This window comes from Drosophila suzukii, chromosome 3 (assembly GCF_043229965.1).
Source record: "Drosophila suzukii chromosome 3, CBGP_Dsuzu_IsoJpt1.0, whole genome shotgun sequence".
NCBI classification, from domain to species: Eukaryota; Metazoa; Arthropoda; class Insecta; order Diptera; family Drosophilidae; genus Drosophila; species Drosophila suzukii.
Window position 1 is genome coordinate 17,880,902 of NC_092082.1, and position 27,014 is coordinate 17,907,915.

The following is a 27,014-nucleotide window of genomic DNA, read 5'->3' on the forward strand; positions in this document are numbered from 1 at the left end:
GTTATGACACTTCTTTTTCAGGGATTAATTCTCCTTAACTTCAAGTAATTTCCATAAAATGTTATACCAAAAATAGCATCTATGTGACCAATCTTTATATTATAATCAGCATAAATATCTTAAAGAAGGGATGTTCAGGCATCGCTTAAAATCCCAAGATAAAAATCATTTTGGATAATGTCTATTTTCGGGATTGCAGGACACCAACAACGAGATGCTGGACAAGTTGATCAAGCAGCACAGCCAGATGTTCGACCTCTGTGCTCCGATGCGCGGATGCCCCGCCTACCATGTGCGCCACCTGTTCATGGAGGGCGACCACAAGTTCAAGGACAACCTCGGCAAGTCCGATGTGCACTGCTTCCTGCTCACGGATCTCCTCCTGGTGTGCAAGACGATCGCCAAGCGGGGACTGGGTGCCTTAAAGGTCATCCGGCAGCCGTACCTGACCGACCAGCTGATCGTTCAGCTGGCGCCGAACAATACGCTGAACTGTGTGTACCTCAATGAGTTCCAGGTGGCCACCACGGCGTTCACGCTGCAGTGCACCGAGGCCAAGAACTGGTACGACGCCCTGTGGCGGGCCAAAACGATCTACCAAAGACTGAAGCGCGGAGGCGGCGGCGCGGGTGGCGGCAGCGGAAGCGGCACAGTGGGCGGCGACAGCTTCCGGTTCGGCGGAAGTGGCACCAGCGGCGGCACCGCCGACTCCCTGGGCGTCCGCAAGTCGCCGATGAACTCCTCGATCTGCAGCCACGTCTCCAGTGCGAACAATAGCCACAGCGGCAGCGTCGAGTGGAACGACTCGCGCAACATATCCGTCGACTTTGAAAAGACAAACTCGGTGTCCAGCGACGAGGGCTCCAGCATAATGACAGGTGAGTAGGAACCAAAGCAGTCAGTGGAACTAGGAACTTAGAAATATCAGGATGTAATTCTACTAAATCTTTTAGTTCCTGCAAAGGAATACATGGAACAAATAAAATTCTAAAGAGTGTATATGATGATCTTCAAACCAAAATGTAAAATTCATAGTCAGTCTACTTTATAAAAATTAAATTAGATTAAATATAAAAATAATTGCTAATAAGTGCTTTTTAAAAACGGAAATAAGACATGTATCAGAAGGATTTTTTTAAACCCAGCATACCGAAAATAATTAGACATTTTTGGTTTACCAGTAATACCGATATTAGGCATATTGCTTTTACTATTTTGTTAATAACTTCGGGAAGCTTTGTTAAGCTTTAACAAAATTTAAATAAATACCAAAACTAATTAAAAAATTTTATACCTTAACCCACATCTACAGGCAACCACGGAGTGAACCTGAAGGGCAAGCAGCAATTGATCAGCGGTCTCCACAAAACTAAGATGGGCATTATTGGCCAGATGGGCTCCAAGTCGGCCAACACCCTCTCCGTGCAGCCGATGAACCACCTGGGCCAGAGCCTGCCCAACCTGAACATGCATCACAGCCACACGTAAGTTGCGTAGAGGGTGCACCACCGCCACTGACCATGACCAGCTTTTAACAATATCAAGCAAGCACACACCACCAAACCACTCTCATCTTCCGATCACCAGATCACCAGATCACTAGATCATCAGGTCACAGATCAGATCCCCTGTCCAGTCACGAGTGAGTGTTCCCAGGGATCGGATTCACTCTGTTTATGTTGTACCATACTCTACATTTAGTCATCATATTTATACACTGTTTTTAGCTAGTACGTACTGTAGTCATATTTTATAAATCAAAACAAAATCAACTAAATAAATATTTTTATTGTGAAATGTACGACTTGGAATCATGACTAATCACCTGTACACCAAACTTCATTTGTGCTAATAGTCTTTTAGTTACATAAAAAAATACCCTTTAATTTTCTTCGCTCTTTAATGGAATTTATTTAAGCACCCCACAAGTGTTACCACAAGTTGCAAGTCCGTCTGCAGTTTGAAGAACAGGTTTATGTTATGTTCTTATAAAAAAGATTGTTTTATTTCTCATCTTTTGAAATCTCACAAGTGTAAAAACTGATTATTTCTTCAACAAATTTTATTGAAAAACATTGTTCTTTTTTTATGGAAATTTAAAATTGTACGAACATCTGTATTTTTAAGGTTTATCTTTTGAGCCAGGCTATGTTATACTTTGGTTTCCGGCGCTGTCCTTCCCGTTTATTATTTTTATTTGTTTTCTGCGATTGCTGCAATGCGTTTTTGTTAGGGGCAACACGATTTGTATCCCTTACTGTCACCGCCCACCGCTTGCGTTTCCGCTTCCCCCAACGAATCCGAAACCGGATCCAAATCAGCCAGCGTGCTCTTTACAGTATAACCTTTGTCCTACTTGTAGTAACAATACTCTGCTCGTGCCCGGCTCCACGACGAGCCACTCGGGCAACATGTTGTTGTCGCCCAGTCACCGCGGCATTTCCTACCCGCCGCCGAGCCCAACGAGGTGAGTGTCTCTAGAGATTAGAGCCCCCAAGTGCCCACGTCTGATTGTGTGTATTCCGTCTGTATAACCTGTGTCTTTGTCGTCCTTTCCCTTCAAAACAAAAAAAAAAAAACAAACAAATAACCAACTGCGTCGTGTCCTCATGTGCATCGTCCCGAACTCGATCCTGAACTCTCATAACCCACATCCTGCGCCTCATCGTGACCGCCGCATCGCCATCGACTAACCAACCCAACGTTGCTAATGCGTGTCCTCCGTCCTGTTGTTCCCGCGGCTCCTGTAGAGTTCCTCTGCGCCGTGGCATGGCCTTCTCCACGTCGACGAAGAATCCGCCGCTGCGCAAGACCCGGAACATAACCTCCCAGAACAGTATTAACTGGCACCAGATCCCGGCCACGCCCACGCCGCCCAGCCCGAGATCGCAGCACCAATCGCCGGGAGTGGTCTGCATGCAGAAGTCGCTGCCGCTGCTGGTTCCCAACGAGGAGGGTCAAGGACAGGGTCAGCCACTACCACCACCCCCGCTGCACAAGCAGCTCTCCCACCAGGCGCCGCTGCCCACCTCCAACCACAACCAGTCGAGCACCGAAACGGACGTCTGATGAGGATGGGCTCGCAGACGCGTAAAGCCGCAGAATGTACTTACCAATAAATCCGTCACAAATTACCCAGAACTCTCCCTTATAAAAATACACTTAGAAAATCGCCTTTGATTCGCAGTCCTTCAATTAGTAGAAATATATTTACCCTAAAGGTATATTAAATTTTAATTTGTAATCGTTTGGATAGGTTTTTCCAATACCATTTCCCAAAATATTTGATAAAAAAGTAGAGAACAGAAAATCATTATTAAATATTCATGATTTTTATTGAATGTTATTTAGAATTAAATAGTTAGCTGTATAGATACAGAGTAATATATCTTGGTTTCTTCCATTTAAGGGACAAAATTAAAAAAAAGGTTTTTAAAATATTTTTGGAAACTAAACAGTCAATTTTTTTTAAGCTACACGATTTGGGGAATCTTATTATAAATATAGCAAGCCTTTTTTTAACTTTTGGAAGGACGAGCTAAAATCAAAGGCGACTTTCTAAATTTCAAGTAAGATACTGAGTGAAGGACATCGTGAGCTTGTATTGTGAAAACCACACTTTTGGGTCCAAAGCTGATATTGAACTTATATACATTCCACAACTAACTAAACCCCCTCCTTCAACTACTTGGCGAGATTAGAAGTTTCAGAACACAATGCTCCGCACATTCGCCATTTTAATCTTCCCATAACGATATGAAGACAAATAAAGTTTAACGAAACTAAAGTTAGTTGTACTTGTTACCATAGAATACGCATAGTCCGAATGCCATATATACAGAAACATACTTAGATTGATCACAAGCTTTAAAAAAGTGTTTCCATACTATTGATGTAAGTCGTTACTTTCCTTAAGTAGGTAAATCAAATGTTACGGTCAAAATACAAATAAATAAACACCATATATAAATTAAAATAAAATATTACTGGCTGCCCATTGTTTGCACATAACACAAGGTTCAACATTGCTGCTCCAGAAATTTGTTTCAGAAATTAATTTGTGTAAAGGACCTATCTTATTTTTGTTGTCTTAAAAAAGCATATCTTTCCTATTTCTTGGATTTAACATTTAAACAGCTTACAATATTGTATACCAAAATAGAGTATTAGCCGATTTTCGGTCGAAATATGTATAGATAATAATATTTACTTTAGGAACAAAATTAAGTATGCCGTAGTCTTCTTCCACAAAACGTGAGTGGTGTAAGCCAGAGCACATATTTTAGCGCTTGAGAATATTTTTTTGGGATAAGGCAGACTATTAATGGTACACCAACTCTAAATTATTATCCGTCGTTTAAGCTATGTTCATATGGGTGATACAATTTTAGTTGAGTTTACGCAAATTGAAAAGTAGATCTAGACAAGCCCTTGACATTCTAATGGATAAATTTCTTGTTATTGAGAGATATTTAAATAAACTATCAAGTTACTGAACTCTCTGGTTCTTTACTATCATGGCAAGTTCTTTGAGTTTAGGTAACATATTCGAAAGTAGAGTAAGGTAAGATAATGTTCTTCCTTCGAAAACAATTTCGATTAAAAGGATAACGACTTGTACATATTATCAATGGGAAAGCGTGACATAAGTTCTAAATTACATATAGAGAGACAAACGAATACATATACACACCATACTTATAGGGATTATATATAATGAGATGCATGTGTTGCACACAAGTGAGCTACAAAATAATTACAATATACAATTGCAATACAAAGTGTTAACCGTATTTTTATGTACGAACACTTACCAAAATTTAGGGCTGCGTAGAGCTGAGATCGTATTTTAGAGTCATACTTAGTTGGAGGGCATGGAGCTATCTTAATCTGTAACGAGATACATTCGTGTAAAAATATCTTAACCCCTCTAGGGCTAACCCAAAGAGTATATGCATACACACATATAGTACGTGGTACTTAGAAGTTGAACTTAAATGTTATTGCAAGTATATCTAATTGCAATTTATTTACAAAGGAATACAAACATGAAACAAAGAGTAAAGTGCAAAAAAGCTTTATTTACACGCTTGAATAATAAATATCAAAATTATTTGTAATGTAAACAACCAAAAAGCAGTGGTTTTATTTCACTTAAAGCTTGGTAGGTACTTTATATAATAAAGCGGTTTTCATTATTTTTATTAATGACACAGAAGAAGTTGCCCTTATCCTGAATTAATTCACTTTGTCAAGTTAAACAAATACCATTTAAAACCAATTACCAACCAAAAGTGGCCAAATACGTAAAAAATCTGTGTTTCCATAGTGACATCAGGCAAACTGCACTGGACAACATCGCTTATTTAACCATTAAAAAGTTTTGCGGCAGCTGCAACCCAGCGGGGATATCGAAGAAGGACTCTGAGCCAAGGATGCAACTTGATAAATGAAGGGCCATCGTGTCGGGACAGTAATGTCATTGAAAGAGCTTTTACTAATTGGCCAAACTCTTTTCATCCAATTACTCATGATAAAGTTGTTAAAAAACTATTGATTAAGCCTTTTTAATACATTTATTAAAATAAAATTGGGGTCGGTAAGTAAATATGCAATTTTCGAATGCGACTCTGAACCTTATTCCATAACTGAATGCATATACAGTTCGCAATAAAAATTTAAATAAAGAACTAAAGTGACCTAGTCACTTGCTTTTTGTACACCCCAACTAGAAATCTCCTTCCTGATTAAATGAGTCTGATAACCCCTTTAAACTTATATTTTTCGCAGGTTATACTGGCAAATAAAACCGTAATTTTACAGTTCCCGCAACGAATTTATAAATTATTTTTCTCCTGGTTTGCCTTGCATTTGGCAGAAATATAATGCAGGCAACCAGGAGAACACTTAAAACAGGCGATGCATGCAGCAGTCGAGTGGATTATTTGCATGCCACGCCCTCAGCCGTGCAACCGCCCCCTCTTTTGCCACTCGGTTCTTGAAAAGCATTATGATAAATGTCGTAATTCCGCGATTGAAGTGTTATGGCTGGCAGTTAGTCAGGCTGCTTGCCTCGGATACGCGGATTCGCGGATCCTGCGGCTGCGTTAGTTATATTTAGACGTCTCATAATGGTAGTCATAAAAATACGCAATTTGCGAGCTCACTCTCCAGCGGAAAATACTCGGAACGGCGAGCCCCCATTGAATTTTCTCGTTTTCCGAGGTCCCACTTGAAGCGTCCGCTAACCGAATTCACCCACTGCAGTGCCAAACGGAATCGTGTAAATGGGATTATGATTATGGTTGTGCGTGGACGCAACGCACTCAAACTGCCAAGGGATTCCAACAGCTTTGCCATCTGACCACTTTTTAGTACGCCATGTAATCGACAAAAGAAGTAATTCTGGGAAACGGGGAATTAACTTGGTACAGCTGAAATTTCTTATTTTTACCCATTTTTCTAGGGCAGCTATGATATTTTTAACCTTTTTTATAATCTATGGCAGTTATGATATTCTTAACCTTTTTATAATCTTTATTCCCCTGTTCAGAAGGTAAAAGTTAACAGATTGTGCATCCACTTGACTTGCTAAAGTCAAACCAAAGTGATTGTGCAAATATTAGTTCAGCAGAACAGAGCTGAAATTGAAGCAAAACAAATGGAAATTAGCTGTTCCAGGTGGGGCTTTAAAAACAATTTTGCCAGTGACAGCTCTGTCGGGGACATCCACCTGGCGCACTGCCTGGAAAGTGTCGACACCATGCTTAACCCTAGCCAAGTTTTCCCGGCCCCCAAGGCCCCCCCACCCCTTTTCCGCCACTTTTCAGCACTTTCCCATGTCCATGTGAAGGCACGCCTCGCAAGTTCCTTTCAATTAAAAACATTTCCCAGCCCGACGCTTTACCTCCAGCCAGACGTCTGCCTTTCCTGTGTGTTCGCGTCATTTTAGCATATTACTCGGGGAAATAATGAGCCCCGAGCAGGGAACACGGAGCCCAGGACACCGGTGCCCCGGGTCCTCGTTCCTCTCCTTTGTGAGTGCCGCGAATCCACCATCAACCATCCACGCATCCCGGCGAGGAGCACTTTAAGCGGCTGTCCCACAAACAGCTCGAGGAGGATTCTTTAAGAGGATTTGCCACTTCTAGGTACCGCACTTGATGGACTTTTCGCCACTGCCCAAGATGAGATTAGATCAAGGATGTGTTTCAGGATAGGGTCGTTTGAGAGGTATACCATTTCGAAATGAAATTTTAATGGGTCCATTTATGGACTTAACAGTTCATATCTGGGTCACCAATCCGTTAAGACATTGATTTAAAAGTTTAGGAAGGGTCTTTAAAGGGGTATAGTAAAATGACCAAATACAACACTTTTAATAGCCCACTCGGACCGCCAGGCATGTGGTGCTTGGTTCCACAATAATTTCCATAGGAAAAATTCAGGGGTTAACTTTTCAAGGGGTTTTAGGCCTTTTTCCATTGGAGTTTTCAGTACTGAAAATTTTGGACAGCCTTAATTAAAGCGAATGGACTTTGTCCATAATGGGGATGTAGACCTGCAGCACTTTTCCATTTTTCCTATGTACAGGTCCGACTGGGAGGTAATTGAACATCCTGCTTTCGAAATCAAATTGCAAGGGATAAATATTGATATTTGGGTCACCAATCTGTTAAGACTTGGTTCAAAAGTTTTGGAAAGGGATTATAAAGGGGTTTAATAGAATGACTAAAAAGAAAACCTTAAAGTGAAAGTCTGGATCAGCCCCCTGAAAATTTGGTAATTAAAATGTACAATCGTAGCTCTGTATCATTTATTTACCCGAAAACAAGGCTCTACAATGCAATCAAGCGTAGAGCCGTGTTTAAAGCTAGGCAGCTGCGACTTGGAAACCATTTTGTCTTCATAAAAAATGAATTCGATTCTGTTGGTTTTTCCTCCTCTGCATTTCTCATTCGAAAAAAGAGAAAACAAGGTCAGTTGACAGGTGCACAGCGACAATAACGATGTCAGAAAAAAATAGTTCAATTCCCCACGCAAAAACAACACAGATGGACTATAGCAACATGCCAGCATCAGTGCACTCGTATCTGCTGAAATGTTTTTATCTATGTCACGGAACATTTATTTAAAATATCAATAGCATCGCATAATAAATATCAACGATGTCGATGGCTTCTCCTCCACTGCACCCATGGAAGGTCAAGTCCGTTTGGATTATTTATGGCTACTCGACCACCACAACAAACAAGAGTATCTAATTTTTTCGGCTCGACTGCTTTGCGAACATGTTTAACAACAAAATGGCCTTAGGACGGGAAATGTTCGTACATGTCGAAGGAAACTAAAATTTAATTGAGCTTTTATAAGTTAATATACCTCAAATGCTATCGTTCACTTTAAAATGTATCTTATCTATAATTTACATTTTAAACATTTTTAAGTAAGAGTTAAGGTTTTGGTATTAAGCTCTCTTAACCACTGTGAATCCTAACAACTTTAATATAACTATTCACATAATTACCTCTGGCTTTTTATAATGCCTTTTCATTCCTTTTCAACAATGCAGTAACCTGACACTTGAAATTAAATGTATATTTAATTTGCACATATCGATTTCAGAAAATTCGAAAATAAAGTGGTGTAAGGAAGACCCTCCATCCAACACCATCAGCATGGACAAGCCGAGTTTGCGAACTGACTGCGGATAGTAAACAACAACTGGTCACTCACCTGGCCACTGGTGGCTACCCACCCTTTCACGAAAGGACCTCGATGGAGGTACCCATGTCCCAGTGTCCAAATGTCGCCGAGTCCTCGACTTGACAGGCGGTCGGTCGTTGGGTCCTTTGGTCAGTTGGTCCTTGGTCCTTGGTGCTTGAGCTTGAGAAATGGCACTGCAGCCGTCTGGCGCAATTATCCCGTATTTTTCTCGCCACTTTCTCGCCTTTCTTTCCCGGCGTTTGGCTGTTTGTTTGTTGCCTGTGGTCGTGCACTGCCAGTCGACCATTATAAATTGTTGTGTAGACACCTTGTGGCCGGCGTTCAATCCAACATGCCGGACACCATCGAATTCTCCACTAAAATAAAACGGGGATACAAATAATAGCTATAGAAATAAATATAAGAATATAAAGTTAATTAAGTTTTCTTTGATTTTTATAAAGCATATTTCTCGGATGTTAGGCGTAAACCTATTAACATTAATTTTACATTGGGAAAAAAAAATCATAAATTTTTTATAAGTTAAGATCAATTTTTAATTACTTCGGTTATTAATTCTCTATCAATGTGTTGTTAAAGCTGTGTTTACAGTTAACCCAAACTGCTTTTCAACACTCATTTAAAAACTCAAAATATAGTGACTTTTTTTAAAATACTAGTTTTCCTTGCAGTGCCCTTTCTCTGTACCCTCCATCCTTTATTTGCTTTCCTTTGGCCCAATTTGTCTGGGTGGAATGCGTGGGCGGGAACTTTCCCTTCCATCCCAACTGGCGGTGGCTTTGTTTAATTTTCCAATTGTTGTTACCCGAGAGGAGTCATCGCCACCGATGCGAAGTGTCATTAAACTCGTGCCAATGCATTAAGTGTTTATTGTTTGCCCATTGCTCGGCTCAATTGTTCATGCCTAATTACCGTTCAAACTTTGTCACCGAATGGCCCTCGATGCTGATGATTCGAATGTGCTCTTGGCCAGTTGAATGGGCCGGGAAGTGACAGGATATGGCAAGAGAGATTCCACATAGTTGCTGCCATACTGCACTTAAGGAAATGAAAAATCAGAGCAAATGCTATAGAAGATTGCAGGGTTACGAAATCAGTGATATACCAATCACATATGAATCATATCATATCTCGATTTCAGTGTTTTCAATCTCAAGAGTGAGCCAAGATCAATTTATACTCAAATTCTCAAAACCGGGATTGCATTTAACTCGGAATACTAAAACCGTCAACGCTTTCGTCTCGATATCAAGAAGAAAAAAGAAGACAAAATTCTTAAACTGAGTAGAACCGATCTCGGTTTTTTTCGTTCTCAATTTTTCATGGTCAGAGTTTTAATCACTTCACGACCACTCCCACTTCCACTGCCCACTCTACACCCTATCGACCCACCCAACTGGCCACCGAACCGCCCACCCAACGACCTTTTGCATGTTGCCAAGTGCCGGAAGCATCTGCATGATATTCCTTGCATACATTTCGGCGCCGCCTCCTTTAAATTCAACGGCCTGTGCATCCGGAAATTAAACATTTTGCTCGTTCTTTCTCAAGCCCTGCGGTCGTCTCTGTGCCAAAGTGTGCAGCCATTCTCCGTTTGTTTTCAATTCAATTCACTTAGGAGGAATGCCAAAAAAAGATACTTTCGAAGGATGCACCTTTGGAGAAAACCTTTCAAATTTCCATTTCACTTTGGCCTTTCATTGTCCCATACACTTAGAAATGCGGAAAGGATGTCAAACATAAAATTGGACTTCAAACCCTTATATGAGTTCAGCTTGAGTTCATATATCGCCTTTTAATTTTCCAGTTCTCCGCATATTTCAATCAGTAGTCATGTCTTTCAGTTGAAATCGATAGATCTTGGCATAGGAATTAGCACCTTTTGACGAAATCCACAAAGACTTTAGTCACTTGTAGTTCTTAGAAGATATACGATTATATACAATATTAACGAAAACAAATAATAATAATCTTGACAAACGTTAATAGAGCTTATCTGGAATTAAAGTATTTGGTACATCACAGTGAACATCTGGATTAAAGTAGTATTAAAAAGTTTATTATCATGCTGTATGATTTCTCATGAATGTCATCACTTGCCTTAGGTGATAAACTTACATTTGGGTGAACCTATATAAAATAAAACGCACTTAACATGTTACAGATACAAAAACCATATTTCACAATTCTTGTTGCTATAACTTTCTATGATCAATGTAATTTATAAAAACAGACTTTAATCATTGAATGCTTATAATTCATACATTAACTTAGGGTTTTAATGTAGTCAAAAGGTTCACTCTAAGTTGGAGTACATACTTTATCAAATTTAGGGTAGGCTAAGAAGAAAAGTTCTCACGTCTCGGAAAATCCTCTGCGGCTGGCTTTTCATCTCGATACGGTGACAGACAATTATAATTGTATTTAATTCCTTTGATTGATGCTTTGTGGGCTTTTCACAAAGACGCATTTCCCACCCAACCACAAAGTACAGATGCTGACAAACAAGCACGAAATTCGACGTCAGCAAGGTGTGCGGATGGCATCCCCTGTCACGGGCGAAAATAAATATTATTTATGGGTTTCATTGATAAATATAATTTATTTCTCTAATTTATACCCTGGGAACGTCCTATATGCTAACAATCGTCCGTTTGTAGCATATCCCATCCCTCACGAAAGGCGTAAGGGACAACGGTTGAATTATTGAATTAAATATATGGCCCATAAATAAGTGTTTTATATGTATATTCTTAATTTGCGTGACTTTAATCTGCTAACCTACATTAAATGTATTTCACTGAATTGAAGTTTTGAATTTAAAGATTGGAAATCCGGTCAAATTATTAAAATCTACTTCTGATTTAGCTCGGATTTTTAAATATAACAAAATTCGCTTGGTAGGAATTTATCATATACTTTTGTTTATTATTGTTAGCACTTTAAATTTAGCCTTGGGAAATTTACTATTCACCGTGCTTCTTTACGAGTCTCGCCGAAGGAAAAACGATAAAAAGTTGGTGGTTATTCGCAAAGTGCATTAAACACTCTAGAAATGAGTTATGATTCCTGAGTTGAACGTGAGAAAAAGTCTCGGGCACAATTTAATTTAATTTCGTTACTCCCCAGAGCGTGCATTCAAAACATTCGTCATAAGTAAAAGCCCTCTCATTTGACGGTCACCCCCTTGATCAATTTCAAAGTCATATATTTTTATTGGCCAAGAAAAAGGATTGGAACCTGGTCTGCCAACGGTGCGAATGGGTTTATTTATGGGTTGTGTGTACATGCTGATGTTCTTGAATACATTAATCCAATCAGGTGCAATGGCTCATAGCGGCGCAGATAAAATGGTTTCCATAAACACTAGTGTTTTTATAAGCTCAAGAAGCACTTGTTTTTAAAATGACATGGGATTTTACATTTGCTAAAAGGCGACAAGTATTAAATGCCGTATAATTTCTTAAATTTGTGTATTCCTTGGTTTTTTAAATGTTCCAATAAATCAGGAAAATAAAATAAACTGAGCATCCTTGGGCCAATGGCTGGGGTCGGTAGTTAACACGAAACAAAAACCGGCTCAAAGCCCCAGACGAAACAAAAACAAGTATTCATGCGTTGAACGGAAACACCTTTACAGAAGATGTGGGGAAGTGTGGGGTTGGGTCGTCAGGCCTTGCAGCATACATATATATGTGTATAGGATACAGCCCCTTAAAAACTTTCACTCTTTCAGGGGGCTGTTCGGGATTCTCCGGGGTGCGATTACAGCTAGCTGGTCTGTGCTAACAGTTGCTTTGGGCCCTCGGTGCTTCCGAAGTTTGCCCCACTGCCACTTGCCATTCAATGGAAAATGTTGAATTCGTTAACTAAAACCGGCACGCACTCGATAATCCCCCAATCGCAACACAGTGGCCAATTTGTATAAAAAAACAAGCTAAAAAGCATTTAAATTTCAGTATTTCTACGTAAGCTAAATTAGTTGTTTTCTTAGAATCTATTTTATTGCAAACCTATTTAATCCTATTTGCAACCCAACCCGCTAAGGTATATCATATGATGTATCAACTTGTTGCCGAAATTGCACATAACCAAATAAAATTCTTTTGCTTTAATTAAAACTGATTAATATGCCACACAGTTTGAAGAAATACTTATAACAAGATTTATTTTTATTGGCTCTCAAAGCTTGGGAATTTGTCTTACAGGCGCAGAAAATTTATATGCTGTCAGCAGGTTGAAGAAGAGGGCCAACATTAAATTAAGGAGCGAAAGAAGGAAGTTTCTACCAGCAATGATCAATAAGTAGTAAATGAAATCTTGTCAAGTGATCAATTTAAAATCGCTTATAAATAGCTACTCAGTTAATCTTTAACAAGCAGCCAAAAAATTCGCAATGAAAAATTCACTCGGAAATGAGTTCTTTTTCTCGAGAAAGTAATTAAGGCGTCATCAGTCGTTTTCATCATCATCAGTTCGTTGTCCGCCGGCAAGGTGGTGAAGTTGCGTTGGTGGGGGCGGGGTAATTAAAATGGCAAAAATAAATACCTATTAAGAACGTTTACACTGATTGACACTTTAAGGCAATTTCCGGCCATAATTCCATGCCACAAAATGGTACCCAAGAAGGTGTTTACCCCATCAAGGCGGCCCAACCAAATGTCGAGCTATCGATTTGTGGCGGGAACCGAGTCGGTGGATCGGTTAAGGGGGAGTGTATTTAGGCCAGGCCTGACACGCTTTACATTAATTTGAAAATTTTGGATGTGTCCGCTTTAAGTTGGCCGGCCCACCGCTCAAGGCACTTTAAACACAAGGGAAAAATGGGCGTTAAAGGGAGTGCTAAGTAGCCTAAATTTAGGAAATTACTGCCAGAACAGTTTTTTGAAGTATGGCTAATAACCATTGATTTTGTTACCAATGTTTAATTATATATCGTAATTTTTTGTTAGACTTACCGCATCTTTAAGCAATGCTTAACATGGCGTATGAGTAATTTCTGACCGTATAAAGCCAACTCTTTATTTTCAGCACTTGATTTACAAGAGAGGTCAGCGGTGTTTCACCTACATTTGTAAACAAAATTAAATCTTCATTTAATCTGTAGCTACTGGCTTGGCAGATAGACAGTCATGGGGCATCAATCCTGTCTTCTGGGTGACAGCTTTTTGCCACTGACTGTGCTGAGCTCACTGTTGTGGTTGACGAAGCTGCCACATGGCGTCTGCTGTATGCTGTATGCTGTATGTGTCTAGTCAGGACATTTGCCGTGGCATCCTTTAATTTGTGCCCCGTCATGCTGCACGGCTGTGTGTCGGAGGCACGACCGACTTTCACTGGTATGTGTCTAAAACATCATAGGTGAGTTGGTTGAATTTCTATTATAATCTCCACAAACTAGATACTAAACATATTATTTTAATTGGAAAAGTTGGAATTAGATGAAATTAGTAGCTTATCATATTTATCTTGGTACTGAATAGAAAATATATTTTTTCGTACTTTAATTATAAAGGCTTCGGCTTCGACTAATAGTTGTAGTGAATGATTTATTTTAGAACGCCTTTCTCTTCGTTGTTATTGTCATTCAGCTTAAGGATAACCCCTTATTAAACTGACAATACTATTTGTATAATATTTAATGTTTATTAATTAACATATGGTCTTTATTTTTTTCAATATTTTTAAAATTAAATAATATTATAACGGTTGTGCATATCGGTCACACTGCTTTTGAGAGCGGACTAAAGAGCGCGATCAGCGGCTGAGACTGATGTTAATACAGTATTTCCTCGAAACTATGAACTAAAAATAAGCAAACAGCTTTATCTAATTTTTACAATAAACCAAACAGTATGCTAAATTAAATGATGACATACAAATTTTCTTTGCATTAAGTACATTTTAAAAGGGAAATTATTTTAAATTAGTAAAGATTTTTTTTACTTCTTTTCAAAAGTACGTGGTTTTTCGGTAAATCGTCAATCCTAAAAATTATAATCTAATTCGTAACTTCACGGACTGTTTTCTTTTTCAAATATAAAACATTTTGGAACTTACACTTGTCAATGCACATTTTTTAACTACTCTTATGGTGGTTGATAATACCACCCTATAGGGTTAACACTGTATTATATTCTCAATTGCCCGCAGCTCTCTCTATAAGCGATAAGAAAACTTAAAAACAAAAAGCAGCTGTAAAAGCAGCTCGATCGACAATAAATACAAATAGCAGGTGAAAATCGATTGATTAGATTGATCTGAAAAGCTAAAACTAAATAAAGGGGACCCAAAACCATCTAATCAAGCAGCATAATACTAATGTATTTAAAATTTTAAATAAATTGTTATAATTTAATCTAATAAATGATAGATTGCTAGGAAAATAGGTCAGTATATCATTTTGATTAGATTTAGTTAGAGAAGAGGAACTGTTACGGGCAATACCTTTAAGTTTAGCAGCATCACCACCTATTTTATGTGTAGAAAATAAATTACCTTAATATTGATTTCGGAGTGATCAAATAATCAACTGAGATGAGCCAAGCGAAGTCCATACTTTGCGTGGGTTGCACGGTTATTGACTTTGTGACCATCAATGCCAGTTATCCCAAAGAGGACACCGATCGACGTTGCCTGGATGGGTTTTGGCAACGTGGCGGAAACGCCTCCAATGTGAGCACAGTTCTCCGGGTTCTCGGCTCCAAGGTGGACTTCTTTGGAATGCTCAGCAAATCGGATGCATTCAGAGTGCTTCTCGAGGACCTACGTAAGCGGGAAATCGGCACCAAGAATTGCCCTCTTACTGACAGGGATCCGCCATTCTCTTCAGTGATCTTGGCCCAGGATTCCGGAACACGCACTATTATCCACTGCAATAAGGATTACCCACAGAGCACTTATGAAGACTTTAGCAAGATTGATCTTTCGGAGTATGAATGGGTGCACTTTGAGGCTCGCAACACCTCACACACCTTGAAAATGATGCAAAGCATCCGGGAGCACAACACAAGGACTGGACAACGCATTATAATCTCGTTGGACTTGGAAACGAGGTACGAGCAGAACCAGGAACTGTGTCAACCATGTGACTTTGTGGTATTTTCCAAGGAGCTGGCCGGCCAGTTGGGCTGGAAGACGCCGCGGCAAACTTGTGAGGAACTGGCAGCCCGTATCCCTGGAACAGGATTGAAACCTGTCTTTATTTGTCCCTGGGGGAGTGCCGGAGCTGGAGCTGTGGATGCCAATGGTAGTTACCACGAAATGGCTTCCTATAAGCAGGAGAAAGTGGTGGACACGCTAGGTGCGGGAGACAGCTTCATGGCGGGATTCATATACGCCACACTCGAGGGTCAGCGATCTGTGGCGGAAGCCGTAGACTTTGCCAACCGAGTTGCCAGCCACAAAATCACTGGATTCGGCTACGACCATATTGCACAACTCAGCTTAGACTAAAACTAGTTGATTCTAACCTTACTTCTAGCTGACAATATTGTTGTAAGTCTCTTTGGAAGAATTTATTAACATTAAACAAGCCTGACGAAAAAATTATTATGTTTAAAAACTGTTAGCACGTGTCCATTGTCTAAGTAAATATTACTAATTATCAAGCAATAATATTTTTATAAATTAATTTAAGAAATTAAAAAAAAAAAGTACAATAAACATTTTAAAAGCAGTTTGTAACCTCTGCAAAAAAGGTGGAACCATAAAAAAGTACGACTAGTTTCGAAATGAACAGCGCTTATGTATTCTCACAAATTTTATAAACTTGTCAAATTCATTATGATTATATTATAATTATTTTCATTTTCATGATTATTGGTTAAGCAAAGACTTTTGTTGTTGGTCTGCTGTGACTTGTTATCAAATCATCCGCTTTGCAAATAAATTGGAAATCAAGAGGAATCATGGCAGGATGAGTCTTAGGGTCCTCTGCTCCCTCATTTTTCTTCAGTTTGGAGCCTCTCGTTGTTGTCTAAGTGTATTTCATAAAGTCTCCTCGTTGGGCGTCCATATCCGAGCCAATGGCCGAGGCATTGATTCCAATGCCGCTTGAGGCGCTTCCGGATTTTTGCTGGCTGTTCAGTCCCTCAATGAGCTAGTTGAGAATATGTTAATCGGATGATCTCTATTCTTAAAAACGCAAATTGATTGCTCACCTTTGATCGCAGACGCTTCAGTTTGCGCAATCGTTCTAGCCAATTCGATGCATACGGATGCTTTTTCTGCACACTTTGGTAGACTAGCGAGGCGAGCTGGAATATATTTAATTTATTACTTATTAAGCTTGAGTTGATTTTGAAACCCTATCCATACATACATTGGCGTGCAGGGCCATCTGTCGAGCCAGCAGAGGAGCACTGCGATCGGAGACTATCCGGTGCTCTGCATGGCACACGAACTTCGATATCTCGGATCGGGCCTTCACATACACTCTGTTTGAGTTCAGCTCGAGTGGCTCCACGATCACGCAGGCGTAGTTGAATTGGCCCTACAAATTAAATTATAGAATATTAAAATAGTCTTATAGGACTAGCACAAGATCTCTTAATAAACTTTAAATGATATATATTTATCTTACGGATATAGTGTTTAGATTGTACTCCTCGCCGCTCTCATTGTAGATGATCTTCACGAAGTCGTTGCCAATGTGGCTCTTCTTCTCGTTGCAGTTGGGGTCATCCTGCAGATTGGTGGGCATGAGCGTAGCCACATGGAACGTGACCTACGATAAACACATTAGAAATAAAGAATAAATAATTTCTGATTAAATATCTAAACCTCACCTGCAGTATGTCATCCTTCCAGATGTAGGCAAACTTGCCATCCGCCCCATTCCTGTCCAGCATAATAAATAGATTGTTTTGCTCGGCCTCCTTTAGGCTAACCAGAGTGCCGATGTTGCGCAGGAACTCCACATATCGGGCACTGCCATGTGAATTGCGTAGGATCTCCACCTCGTTGTTGCACTGTCCTTGGCCCACGTACAGCACGCCGATCTTGTGTGTCTCGAATGGTGGTACCAGATCTATTAAGGTAACGGCGCTATTGTTTTCGGGTCCCACCTTCAAAGGCTCATCGGTTACGCCCAGCTGACCTGTGTTGTACAGCTGCAGGAAAATAAAACTTGGGTTCATGCACAGCTTGGCGTTGATGGGTGGCTTGGCGGGCCCGAAGTTCCGGAAACTGCTGGCCGGCGGTGGACGTGTGTTTCCGTTGTTCACCTCCCGGACCACGGAAATGGTTTTTGAACGACCTCGCATCATGTCTCCGTTTCCATTGTTGCCATTGTCGTAATCGGAGGTGATTGCTCCAACATTTGCACCATTGCTACCACTGCTACTGGACTTGGCCAGCGCACCGGGTTGCGGTACAGAGCTTCCAAAACTGGTTATCCTTCCCGTGGCCAGCAACGGCGGCTGTCCAGGCGATAGCGGTGGTTTTCCCAGCTTCAGGGTGGATTGCAAGGTGCTGCTTCCAGCTACATGACTGCTCACATCGTCTGCCGAGTGCTGCTTGGGCGGCAGGGTGCCACTTTCCGGCTGCAGGGCTAGGGCAGCAGCTTGCGAGGGCGGCGTGGAGCCGGCTATCTCCTCCGGAATGGCCTCGCAGCTCACGCGCATGTCTTTGGTGCTGTACTGGACACTCTTCTTCTTAAGAGTCAACTGCGATTGGGGTTCATCGCCGGTGGCTTTCAGGGGCTCCTGTGACAGCGGCGTCGGCTTGTTGGCCAAAAACGACTGCCGCCAGCTGGAGCTCATCTCCGGGCTGGAGTTTACCCGGCGGACTGGGTTTCGTGCGCGACTCTGGGCATCCTCAAATGCCAACGAATCGTCGTCTGCTTCGCCATCACTCACGCTTCCGCAGAGAGCTGCCTCTTTGCCTCGCTTTCCGGCTGCTGAGACCCGAGGTATGGGGATGGCTGCTGCTGCTCCGGTGCTCGAAGAAATTCCGTTACCATTCCCGTTTCCATTTCCTCCACCGACCGAGTGAATCTCCTCCTGACGCTGCAGGGCACGAGCTTTGGCAACCATACGACTGCGCAGTGCACTTGCCTGTGGAGCAGCGCTTGGATTAACCTCCAGTTCGGGCTCGGGATCAGCCAACGGATGTGGCGGGACCTGAATGGTGTTGTCCGGCCCAAAAACTCCTCCATGGGCAGTGGGCAGAAATAGCGAAACCACATTGTTGAATGGCAGATCCTGCCCAAAGCAATCATTGGTGATCGGGTTCTGAATGCGGGTTATCCACGATATGTTACCCGTGGGCCTACGAATCAGGACCTCCGCCCAGCCAGTGCAGGCACGCACGCAGACGGGTTGCTGCACCACTGATGCCGTCGAGGGACTCATGCTCACGGAGGACTGAGACAATGAATTGCCCAGGAGCGAGGTGTTGCTTCCCGTGTGTGGTCCATCGCCCAAACCGCCGCCCAACGCCTCGGGGTTAGAGCCTCGACGGGATAGCGCGTCCAGCGAAGCGGTGGAACTGTTGGAGATCTGTCGGTGCGGATGGCCTGCCGCGGTCGCCGAGTTGGAGGACGAGGATGAGGTGAGCTCCGTACTGCCCGCCGACTCATTGCCGCTGCTGTGCTGCAGGCTCACCTTAGTGTAGCGCCTCTCCCGCTCGGGCGAAAGTGGAGGAGCTGCATCACTGAGGCTCTTCGAGTTCAAGCTGATGCTGGGAGCCTTGCCCAGCTGAGCACATCGCTCGCAGAGACCACTGCGCGTGGGCGCCGACGGACAGCCTGAGGTGGTGATGGTCACCAGGTTGTGTCCCACAAGCCAGGTCTGCGAAACGCCATCCTTCAGTAGAAACTCCGCAGCAGGAAGACTGCAAAACAAAATGTGTAAATATAGCTGCTATGGTATTTAGACTTCGGCGGGACCAACTTAGATTATATTTAAGGTTGAAAAATAAGCTATAAAAAAAAACCCACCGCTTAGGCATTGACGGACATGGCGAATAGGTGTGGCGGGCCAGGAAGTCAAAGCAGGTCTCAGCCAACTCGGCGTGGAAGTTGCGAAGTACGTTGTTCATCTGCGGCCGCATCTCCAGATCGTTCCAAGCATTGGCATTATTTCGACTACCGCGCTCCGTGAGACTTGTGCTGCGTTTTCGGTTGGATGAGTCCTCGTTCAGCGAGTTTAGGTTTACAATGTCGCTTGACAGCATCTTTGCATTCGACTGGATCGACTTTAAAGATCAAATTCTATTAGAAACCCGTAGGTAATGATAATAAAAACTAACTCTCATTTAAATTTTTACAAAATAATTAAAAATGTGTACCGGGGTAGCACCGGTTTAGGTGTTATAGTCGCTTGTAGGCTTTAGAGTGGGTGTGGCACCCTACTGAAACAAACTTGCGCTGCGCAGGAAGTCCAATAACTTGCATGCCAATTCCCAACACTCTAGCTCTTATAATTTCCGAGATCTCAGCCCTCATACGGACAGACAGACATGACTAGATCGACTCGGCTAGTGATCCTGATGAAGAATATATACTTTATGGGGTTGGAAACGTTTCCTTCTATATGTTACATACTTTCAGACGAATTTAGTATACCCTTTTAATCTACGAGTAAAGGGTTTAAAAAGTTGTTCCATATACTTACGCTCTTGATGTAGCTCACACAGTTCTTGCGCAGCTCCAGCTTACACTTGAGGAACCACCCGGCAATGACATGATGCGCAAGAGAAACAGTGTAGTGGTCGTAGCGATGAGGTTTTGTATACGGCAGCGTGATGGCAAACACGTACATGTTGTGCATGGACGTGAAGTTCGCGAAAAGATGCTTGGACAGATGGATCAACACTACCACAAAAATTTAATTATCATTATTTAGCAGATTTAGACGCTTTCTAGTTAGTATTTATCTTCCATTTACTCACAGGACAAAAATTCCAGAACCGGAGTGGCCAGCGCATTCGTATCAGACATCTTGCTCATTTGAAGCAGCACGTCCGGCAGCTTTCGCATCAGCGCCTCTGGCATCTCTAATATCAGAATGGTCATGGTGTTGATGCAGACGCTGGCAATGCCAGTAAGAACTCTCGAATTCAAAGCAGTTATAATGCCGTAGTGCTGCTGCGGCTGCAGGCTTTCGTGATATATAACTAGGGAAGCTATGGCGGGCAACACGAGGGCGTGGATCTCGTCGGTGGGCCGCTTAAACTTATTGGTGCTAACCGAGTTGATCTTGAGGAGAGAGTTGGCCAACTCCTCGATGTCGTTGCCCTGGACGAGCGCCTTGTTTTGAAGCACCTTGGGCAGCTCCTTTATGACCAGCTGGAACACCTGATAGTCAGTGTCGTACTCCAGACACCTCACGATTAGCTTGCAGACCCTTCGAATGGATATCGATGTGGTGTGAGCTTGTGCCAGCAGAGGTGAATCAATGCCCAGGTAGTGACTGAACTTTACCACCTCGTTGCTGCCCTCCGGATAGCCAATGTGGTAGGAGCCATTGGCCCGGGCCTTTAACAACCAGGTAAATATCTGTAGGTGGGAACAAAGACGTGTTATTTTATAATGGGTAACATTGGCAGCAGTGCTAATGTATTTAAAACAGAAATTGTTTGTAATTCTCACTTACTTTATGGCGCACAACGCTGGTGTGCTCGAAGATTTTGGGTCGGTCGTAGTGCAATTCCAGGTGATCCATAAGAATGTTAAAAATTTTAAGGGCATGGACCGCTGGGAGGCGGTGCAACTTGATTGCGAACACCTTGACCAAACCATCAACGGCAGCGATAATATCGGCGATCTCAGATTCGTTGGTTACCATGCCCACGGACACATCCGTCAGGGAAGCGTCTCCAGCCGATGATCCATGACGCGTGTGCTCAAAGGGACGATTGATGAGTGCCTCCAAGATGTCCAGCAAGTCCATGCACCGCTTAGTATCGCAGTGCGTGGCAAAGTTAGAAAGAGCACGGGCAACTGCCACTCGCACCTGTACACTTGGCTCTTGGTGGATGTGCGACAGGTGCACGAGCACCACCCTACTTAGAATCTCTTCCTCATAGCAGGCACGGTTCTGGTCCATAATCCTCACCAGAGCCTCGATCGTCTTGATGCGCACACTCACATTGGACATGCGGTAATAGCGACGAACGAACTGGGCCAGGACCTGGAGCCATTCAGGCCGTGTTGCCGTAACTCGGCGGGATCGGTACTCGATGAGTGCGAGAACGGAGGCCTCTGGCCGTCGATCTGCTACTCGCTCAATGAGATCGTAGATGCGCTCCACATTGCCCAGAATCTGGGATCGGTCCTGCTGCAACAGCTTCTCGATGCAGTCGATGTTCTCGTGGAAATTGATCTGCAGGTGGTGCAGGCGATCCTTATTTATGTTGGTTGCCTCGTAGTACTCGATGTTGCTAACTATTGAGGACATAATGTCGCAGATCCGATCCCAAATGATCTCTGAAAGCTGCCGCTTGTTGATCACCATGCGAACGCTGAGGATCACTTCGAAGGTTACGATCACCTGACGACTGTCCAGTGCCTAAAGAAATAATAATAACTACGTATTTTCAATCTTTATTCAAAAATGATTATGCTTACCCGCAGGAAGGCCGTCAGCACATTCGTTGCATAGGTCATTGGAGAAACCTGAAAAATAATGTTCGATCCGAAGATGTTCATGTTCAGGTGGAACACGGCCCCACGTAAGAGGTGCGCGTCATCGTAAAGAGCGCGATCATTAAGGATGCAACACATCATCTTCATGGAATGGTACCCTAACTGAGTGCCCAAAAGGTTCTTCATGATCTGAAAATTAAAAAAAAGTGAAGATAATTATGTGGTTTTTATAAAATCTTTAGAAAACCCTTTTCCACTTGTTGTATTTGTTTAAGGTCTTATAAAGTAAAATAACAATTTACCAACCCGATGTTATCTCTTGGTAATCCTTCCCACAAGAATATTTTAAACTTCTTTGACATTTTTGTCAATACACAATCATATTTGGCAGGAGTCAAAATTCAAAAGTCCTCAAAAATGAAAAAGCAAATCGTTAAGGAGTTCATAACCGTTAAGAGGGTGCTTCACCTTCCGTCAGACCCACCTCCACCGCCTCCGCCTCCCCAGCGCCACGTTTTAGCCGTGGGTAGCTGCACCCTGGACATGATCATCATAGTTGACAAACCATTAGTACCAGGCCAGGTGCAGCGCACGAAGGAGGGAAGCTGGCGGCGCGGCGGTCCGGCGGCCAACATCTGCACCGTGTGGAGGCGACTTGGATTGGAGTGCGAGTTCCTAGGCGTTTTGAGCAGTGCGCGAGCCTTCGAGAGCCTGTTGACTAGTTTCCAATCGCAGGGCATCGACATTTCCAATTGCCCCCTGACGAACCACCGTCCTGCCCACCGCAGCATCATTGTCCAGCGGAACGCAGATTCACGCACCATCCTGGAGTTTTTCAATGCCAACCAGGAGCTAACCTACCAGCAGTTCGTGGGCGCCGTCGACTATCAGAAGTACTCGTGGATCCACTTCGAGAGCCGCAATCCCGTCGAGATGAAGCGCATGATCATGGCAGTGATTGACTTCAACGAGCGCTGTCCCGAGTCCAGGATCATGCTCTCCGTGGATTTGGACAACATGCGGCCAGCCACCATGCTAATGGCCAGTATGGTGGACTACGTCTTCGCTCGGAAGACCATGATGCGCACCTACGCCTTCATGAATGGACGTGAGGTTGTTTGGGCGCTCAGGGATGGAATGCGGGCGGCACGGGCTCGCTGGGAGAAGAACCAGCCCCGAAAGATGCCATACCTGCCACCCGATCCGCCGGCCGAGGATTCAGATGAAAAGTGTAATGGTCCGCCGAACAATCAACCCATTGTCATTTACAACAACTATGTGGAGGGGGCCAGCTGCCTGATGGCAGACGACACCTACTTTAAGGTGGGTTCCCAGATCCCGCCAGAAATCGTGGATCGTGTGTATGTGAACGACACCTTTTCGGCGTCCGTGATCTATGCCCTGCACAAGGTCCAGATGCGGCTAAGGGATGCAGTCGAATATGGAACCCGGGCCGCCGCTCTCAAGTTGACCGCAATCGGATTTGATGTGCTGCGATGTATGCCCAAAGATCTGATCGGTTGTTACTATGCATAAAACTCAAATTTGTAAAGTTTAAATAAATTAAAATCTCAATCCAAGGATATGCAATAGACATATAGTTTACCAAAAGTGAAAACCTTGGACTAAGGTCTTTTGAAGGGAACTGGGTCAGCGCCCCTCTGGTTTATCTTCGTTATCTTAAGGGCCTTGAGATTGCGTTTTTCCTTCCAAATGTCAAAGATTCAATGATCACCTCTTAATTTGGAGCTAGGGTTAATCATCATCGGCCGGAACATGTCGACTGATAAGAGGCGCTGAAGTCAGCGGAGCCCTCGATAAGTGGTGAAAATGTCGTGGCAGATAATGAGCAGAATACTCATTAGTATTAATAAACAATTGTCGGAGCAATCTCTGCTAGCGATTGCCAAATGAGAAAATGAGCAGATAAATCCTCGCCAATGCGAGTACATAAAAGGCGAAGCCACATCCAATCAACACCACATTCGACGGATTCCTAACGAAAGCTCTCATCTTACAGAAATGCATAGTGAGTAGAGCAAAAACAGTGGCTACAGGATTATCAAAAAGTTCTCGGCTTTTCCAGATCGCTTATTGGTATTGTGGCTGCTTTTGGGCACCACCGCAGCATCGGGAATAGCCTATCCAGATATTGCCTCAGTCTGCCGGATTTCCGATGCCTGGCAAATGCTGCCCCATGAGTTCAATTGCCAACGGTTCTATGTTTGCACTGGCGACGAGGAGCTGCCCTTTCAGGAGTTTAGCTGTCCGGCGGAGTATCATTTTAGCAAGGAGCTGATGATTTGTGTGCCCGGATCCTGCTCCGATGAGTCCTTGTTGTGTGGACTAGCCAACAGTGTACAGCGAGTTAAAGACGATTGCTTGCAATACAGACAATGCCTCGAGGATGGAGCCTTCGCTGTGGCCAAGTGCTCTGCAGGAAACTACTTCGACCCGGGCCGCAGAGCATGCCTTCCCGTGGCCATAACTGCAGCCCATCAGTGCAGCTGTGTTCTGCCGGATAATGCCACCTTGTCCAATCCCAGCGACTGTGAGACATATTTCCGCTGTCACTCTGGGCAGGCCGAGCTGGTGCAGTGTCCATCGGGAGCTTACTTCAACGACGACGTGGGTAGCTGCCTGCCGGATCACTCGGGCATTTGCCTGGAAAAGCCCACAATGCCGCCGACGCTGACGGAACAGGCTCTCGCTCTGGACGAATGCATCCGGACGGGTAGCCGCCTGGCGCCGCACAGCCGTGATTGCCAGCGATACTATGTGTGTGCCAGGAAGCGGGTGCTGGAGATGCGCTGTCCACGGGGTCAGTACTTCGATGCTGTTCAGCGATACTGTAGTCTTGACTTGGGCAACGACTGCCAGAAGGCGCATGTGGTGAAGGAAAAGCTGGAGCAGGAGTCGGAAAAGGAGAAAGAAGTGGCCGTGATGAACGTCCCAGTCAAAAATGAAGTGAAGATTGAGGTGCCCCAGCCAATTCAGAAAAATGTTGAAAAAGAGGTGGTCCATCATAAAGACAATCCAGAGTCGGAGACCAATGCCAAACAGCCGCAGTCTCCATTGGAGGTAGTCAGCAACTACGACAAGTTCTCTTCCAAGTTCATTTCATTATAAGCGATTGTTTTAAGCGATCAATCTAATAAATAAAGCAATATCTAACTTCTAAAAAGTAATTACATTATTGACCCTAATATAAGCTAAGTAAAAGTGTATTTAAAAAGCCAACAAAATTAAATAATCTTAATTAAAGTGATATATTAAAATGTTTCTATGATTGTAAACTCGTTTGCTATTGAACAAATAATTGGAATTTCTATATAACCAAATAGAGACATCTTTAAACACAAGATTTACGAAAAAGCGTTTCTAAACTTTTAGGTCTAAGTACAAATTCATTAACCCACAATACTAATTTCTGCATTTTCTAACAACTCACCTTAAAAGACGACGGGCAGTATGGGGCATGGTTTACAGTCCGGCACAACGTGGTGATGCACTGCGGCAGCGGTTCGCTGGGGAAGATGGTGTACCCGATGACCATCTCGAGAATTGTAAGGCACTGCAGTCCGATCTCGTTGACGGTGACGCTGCAGCTCAGATCGCAAGCGTTCCTGAAAGAAGACTACCTTAGACAACATGTTTTTGAGTTAAGTGTAGCACCACTCACTGCACGATGCCCACGAGGATGTCCTTGTCCAGATGGGCCGCATTGAACTTGATCAGGTTGACCAGGATGTCAAGATAGGGGCTGAGCAGATTGGCCTCCGTGATGGCTGGGATCCAGAGCAGCATGAACTTACCAATCTGTAAGAGCAAGACGGGATTGAGATACCGATGGCCCTGGTTTAATCAATCCCAGACCGACCTTCTCCTCGAAGTTGGTGATGTCCTTCCCATTGTCGGTGAGTGTGTCGAGCAGCTCGAGCAGGTGGCGCAGATCCTCGCGCGCCTCGTGGTTCTGGATGACCAGGAAGAACTTCTCCCGCATTATGGTCAGGTTCTTGTACTGTGTGTGAATGAGCCGCTTGTAGAAGCTCAAGGCAATCTGCCGCGTTTCGGCCGGCTTGTTGGGCACGATGAGATCGTTGGTGAGATTGAACAGAATGGTGATGGCGGTCTGCAGGGGGTCAGTATAAGGATATAAGTAGTTTTCGTTCGACAAATGCAACGAAACCCACCTCGTCCAGATTGAAGTTGTGCAGCTGCATGTCGCCCAGCTCCTTCAGCATCCTGCATCGCTGAGCCACCGGCTGCTCCGGCCGCAATTCCCTCTCGAACTCCGGCCGCAGAGTCCGCTCGCCCACATAACCTGTGAATCGAATCGGAATCCGGAAGTCCCATTAGAACTCTACTTCAATTGCCCTGACCAGAAGGGTGCACCCAGCTCTTTGTTACCTGCCGGCAGCGATTTGAGGAACAGCTTGAACTTGGACTTGTCCTTGGAGCTCATGGTGGGTCCTTGCAAGGGGCGGTGGTCGGTGGAGCAGTGGCGGTGAGTGGGCAACCAGCAATTCCTATCCTAGGTCCTAATAACAAAGCAATCGGGGAGGGGAGGTAAATATGTAGTTATTTGGCAATTAAGGCGCCGACTTTTGCCACCGAAATTAAATTAAATTCTGGTCGACCAAGAGAATTGCTTTGTTTTCAATAGAGGTGGGAGGTGGGGGTTTCGTTTTAACAA

General features: G+C 43.4%; 5 protein-coding genes across 14 annotated transcripts in view; 4 read left to right on the forward strand and 1 right to left on the reverse strand.

The window, feature by feature from the left end:
- The window catches only part of LOC108006223 (rho guanine nucleotide exchange factor 5), a 54,492-nt gene extending 50,511 nt beyond the window's left edge, over positions 1–3,981 (forward strand). For 7 of the 10 annotated variants that reach the window (XM_036816476.3, XM_036816477.3, XM_036816479.3 and 4 more), the window contains 4 exons: positions 200–878; positions 1,313–1,484; positions 2,363–2,467; positions 2,751–3,981. In XM_036816476.3, coding sequence (XP_036672371.3) covers positions 200–878; positions 1,313–1,484; positions 2,363–2,467; positions 2,751–3,069 — 1,275 coding nt within the window. In that variant the 3' untranslated portion in view covers positions 3,070–3,981. The remainder of the gene's footprint in view (positions 1–199; positions 879–1,312; positions 1,485–2,362; positions 2,468–2,750) is intronic. The other 3 variants (XM_070996355.1, XM_036816474.3, XM_036816481.3) reach the window with 1 other exon arrangement.
- Positions 3,982–14,963: 10,982 nt separating this feature from the next.
- LOC108006221 (ketohexokinase) lies at positions 14,964–16,405 on the forward strand. Its single transcript, XM_070996360.1, has 2 exons — positions 14,964–15,496; positions 15,560–16,405. The coding sequence occupies exons 1-2, from the start codon at positions 15,265–15,267 to the stop codon at positions 16,180–16,182; spliced, it is 855 nt and encodes a 284-aa protein (XP_070852461.1). The 5' UTR covers positions 14,964–15,264; the 3' UTR covers positions 16,183–16,405.
- A 48-nt stretch (positions 16,406–16,453) lies between these two features.
- On the reverse strand, positions 16,454–27,003 carry gig (TSC complex subunit tuberin). The gene is made up of 15 exons (XM_036814787.3): positions 26,729–27,003; positions 26,512–26,642; positions 26,199–26,450; positions 26,001–26,137; positions 25,770–25,944; positions 22,301–22,507; positions 21,327–22,241; positions 20,623–21,229; positions 20,346–20,545; positions 19,670–19,926; positions 17,517–19,563; positions 17,312–17,455; positions 17,051–17,221; positions 16,890–16,985; positions 16,454–16,828 (listed from the first exon to the last, which is right to left on the reverse strand). The coding sequence occupies exons 1-15, from the start codon at positions 26,781–26,783 to the stop codon at positions 16,706–16,708; spliced, it is 5,517 nt and encodes a 1,838-aa protein (XP_036670682.3). The 5' UTR covers positions 26,784–27,003; the 3' UTR covers positions 16,454–16,705.
- Positions 22,627–23,912, forward strand: LOC108006219 (ketohexokinase). Its single transcript, XM_017069656.4, has one exon. It carries the CDS (start codon positions 22,628–22,630, stop codon positions 23,852–23,854), a length of 1,227 nt encoding a protein of 408 aa, XP_016925145.3. The 5' UTR covers position 22,627; the 3' UTR covers positions 23,855–23,912.
- obst-J (obstructor-J) lies at positions 24,192–25,502 on the forward strand. The gene is made up of 2 exons (XM_017069657.4): positions 24,192–24,347; positions 24,405–25,502. Exons 1-2 carry the CDS (start codon positions 24,341–24,343, stop codon positions 25,445–25,447), a joined length of 1,050 nt encoding a protein of 349 aa, XP_016925146.4. The 5' UTR covers positions 24,192–24,340; the 3' UTR covers positions 25,448–25,502.
- Positions 27,004–27,014: the final 11 nt, after the last annotated feature.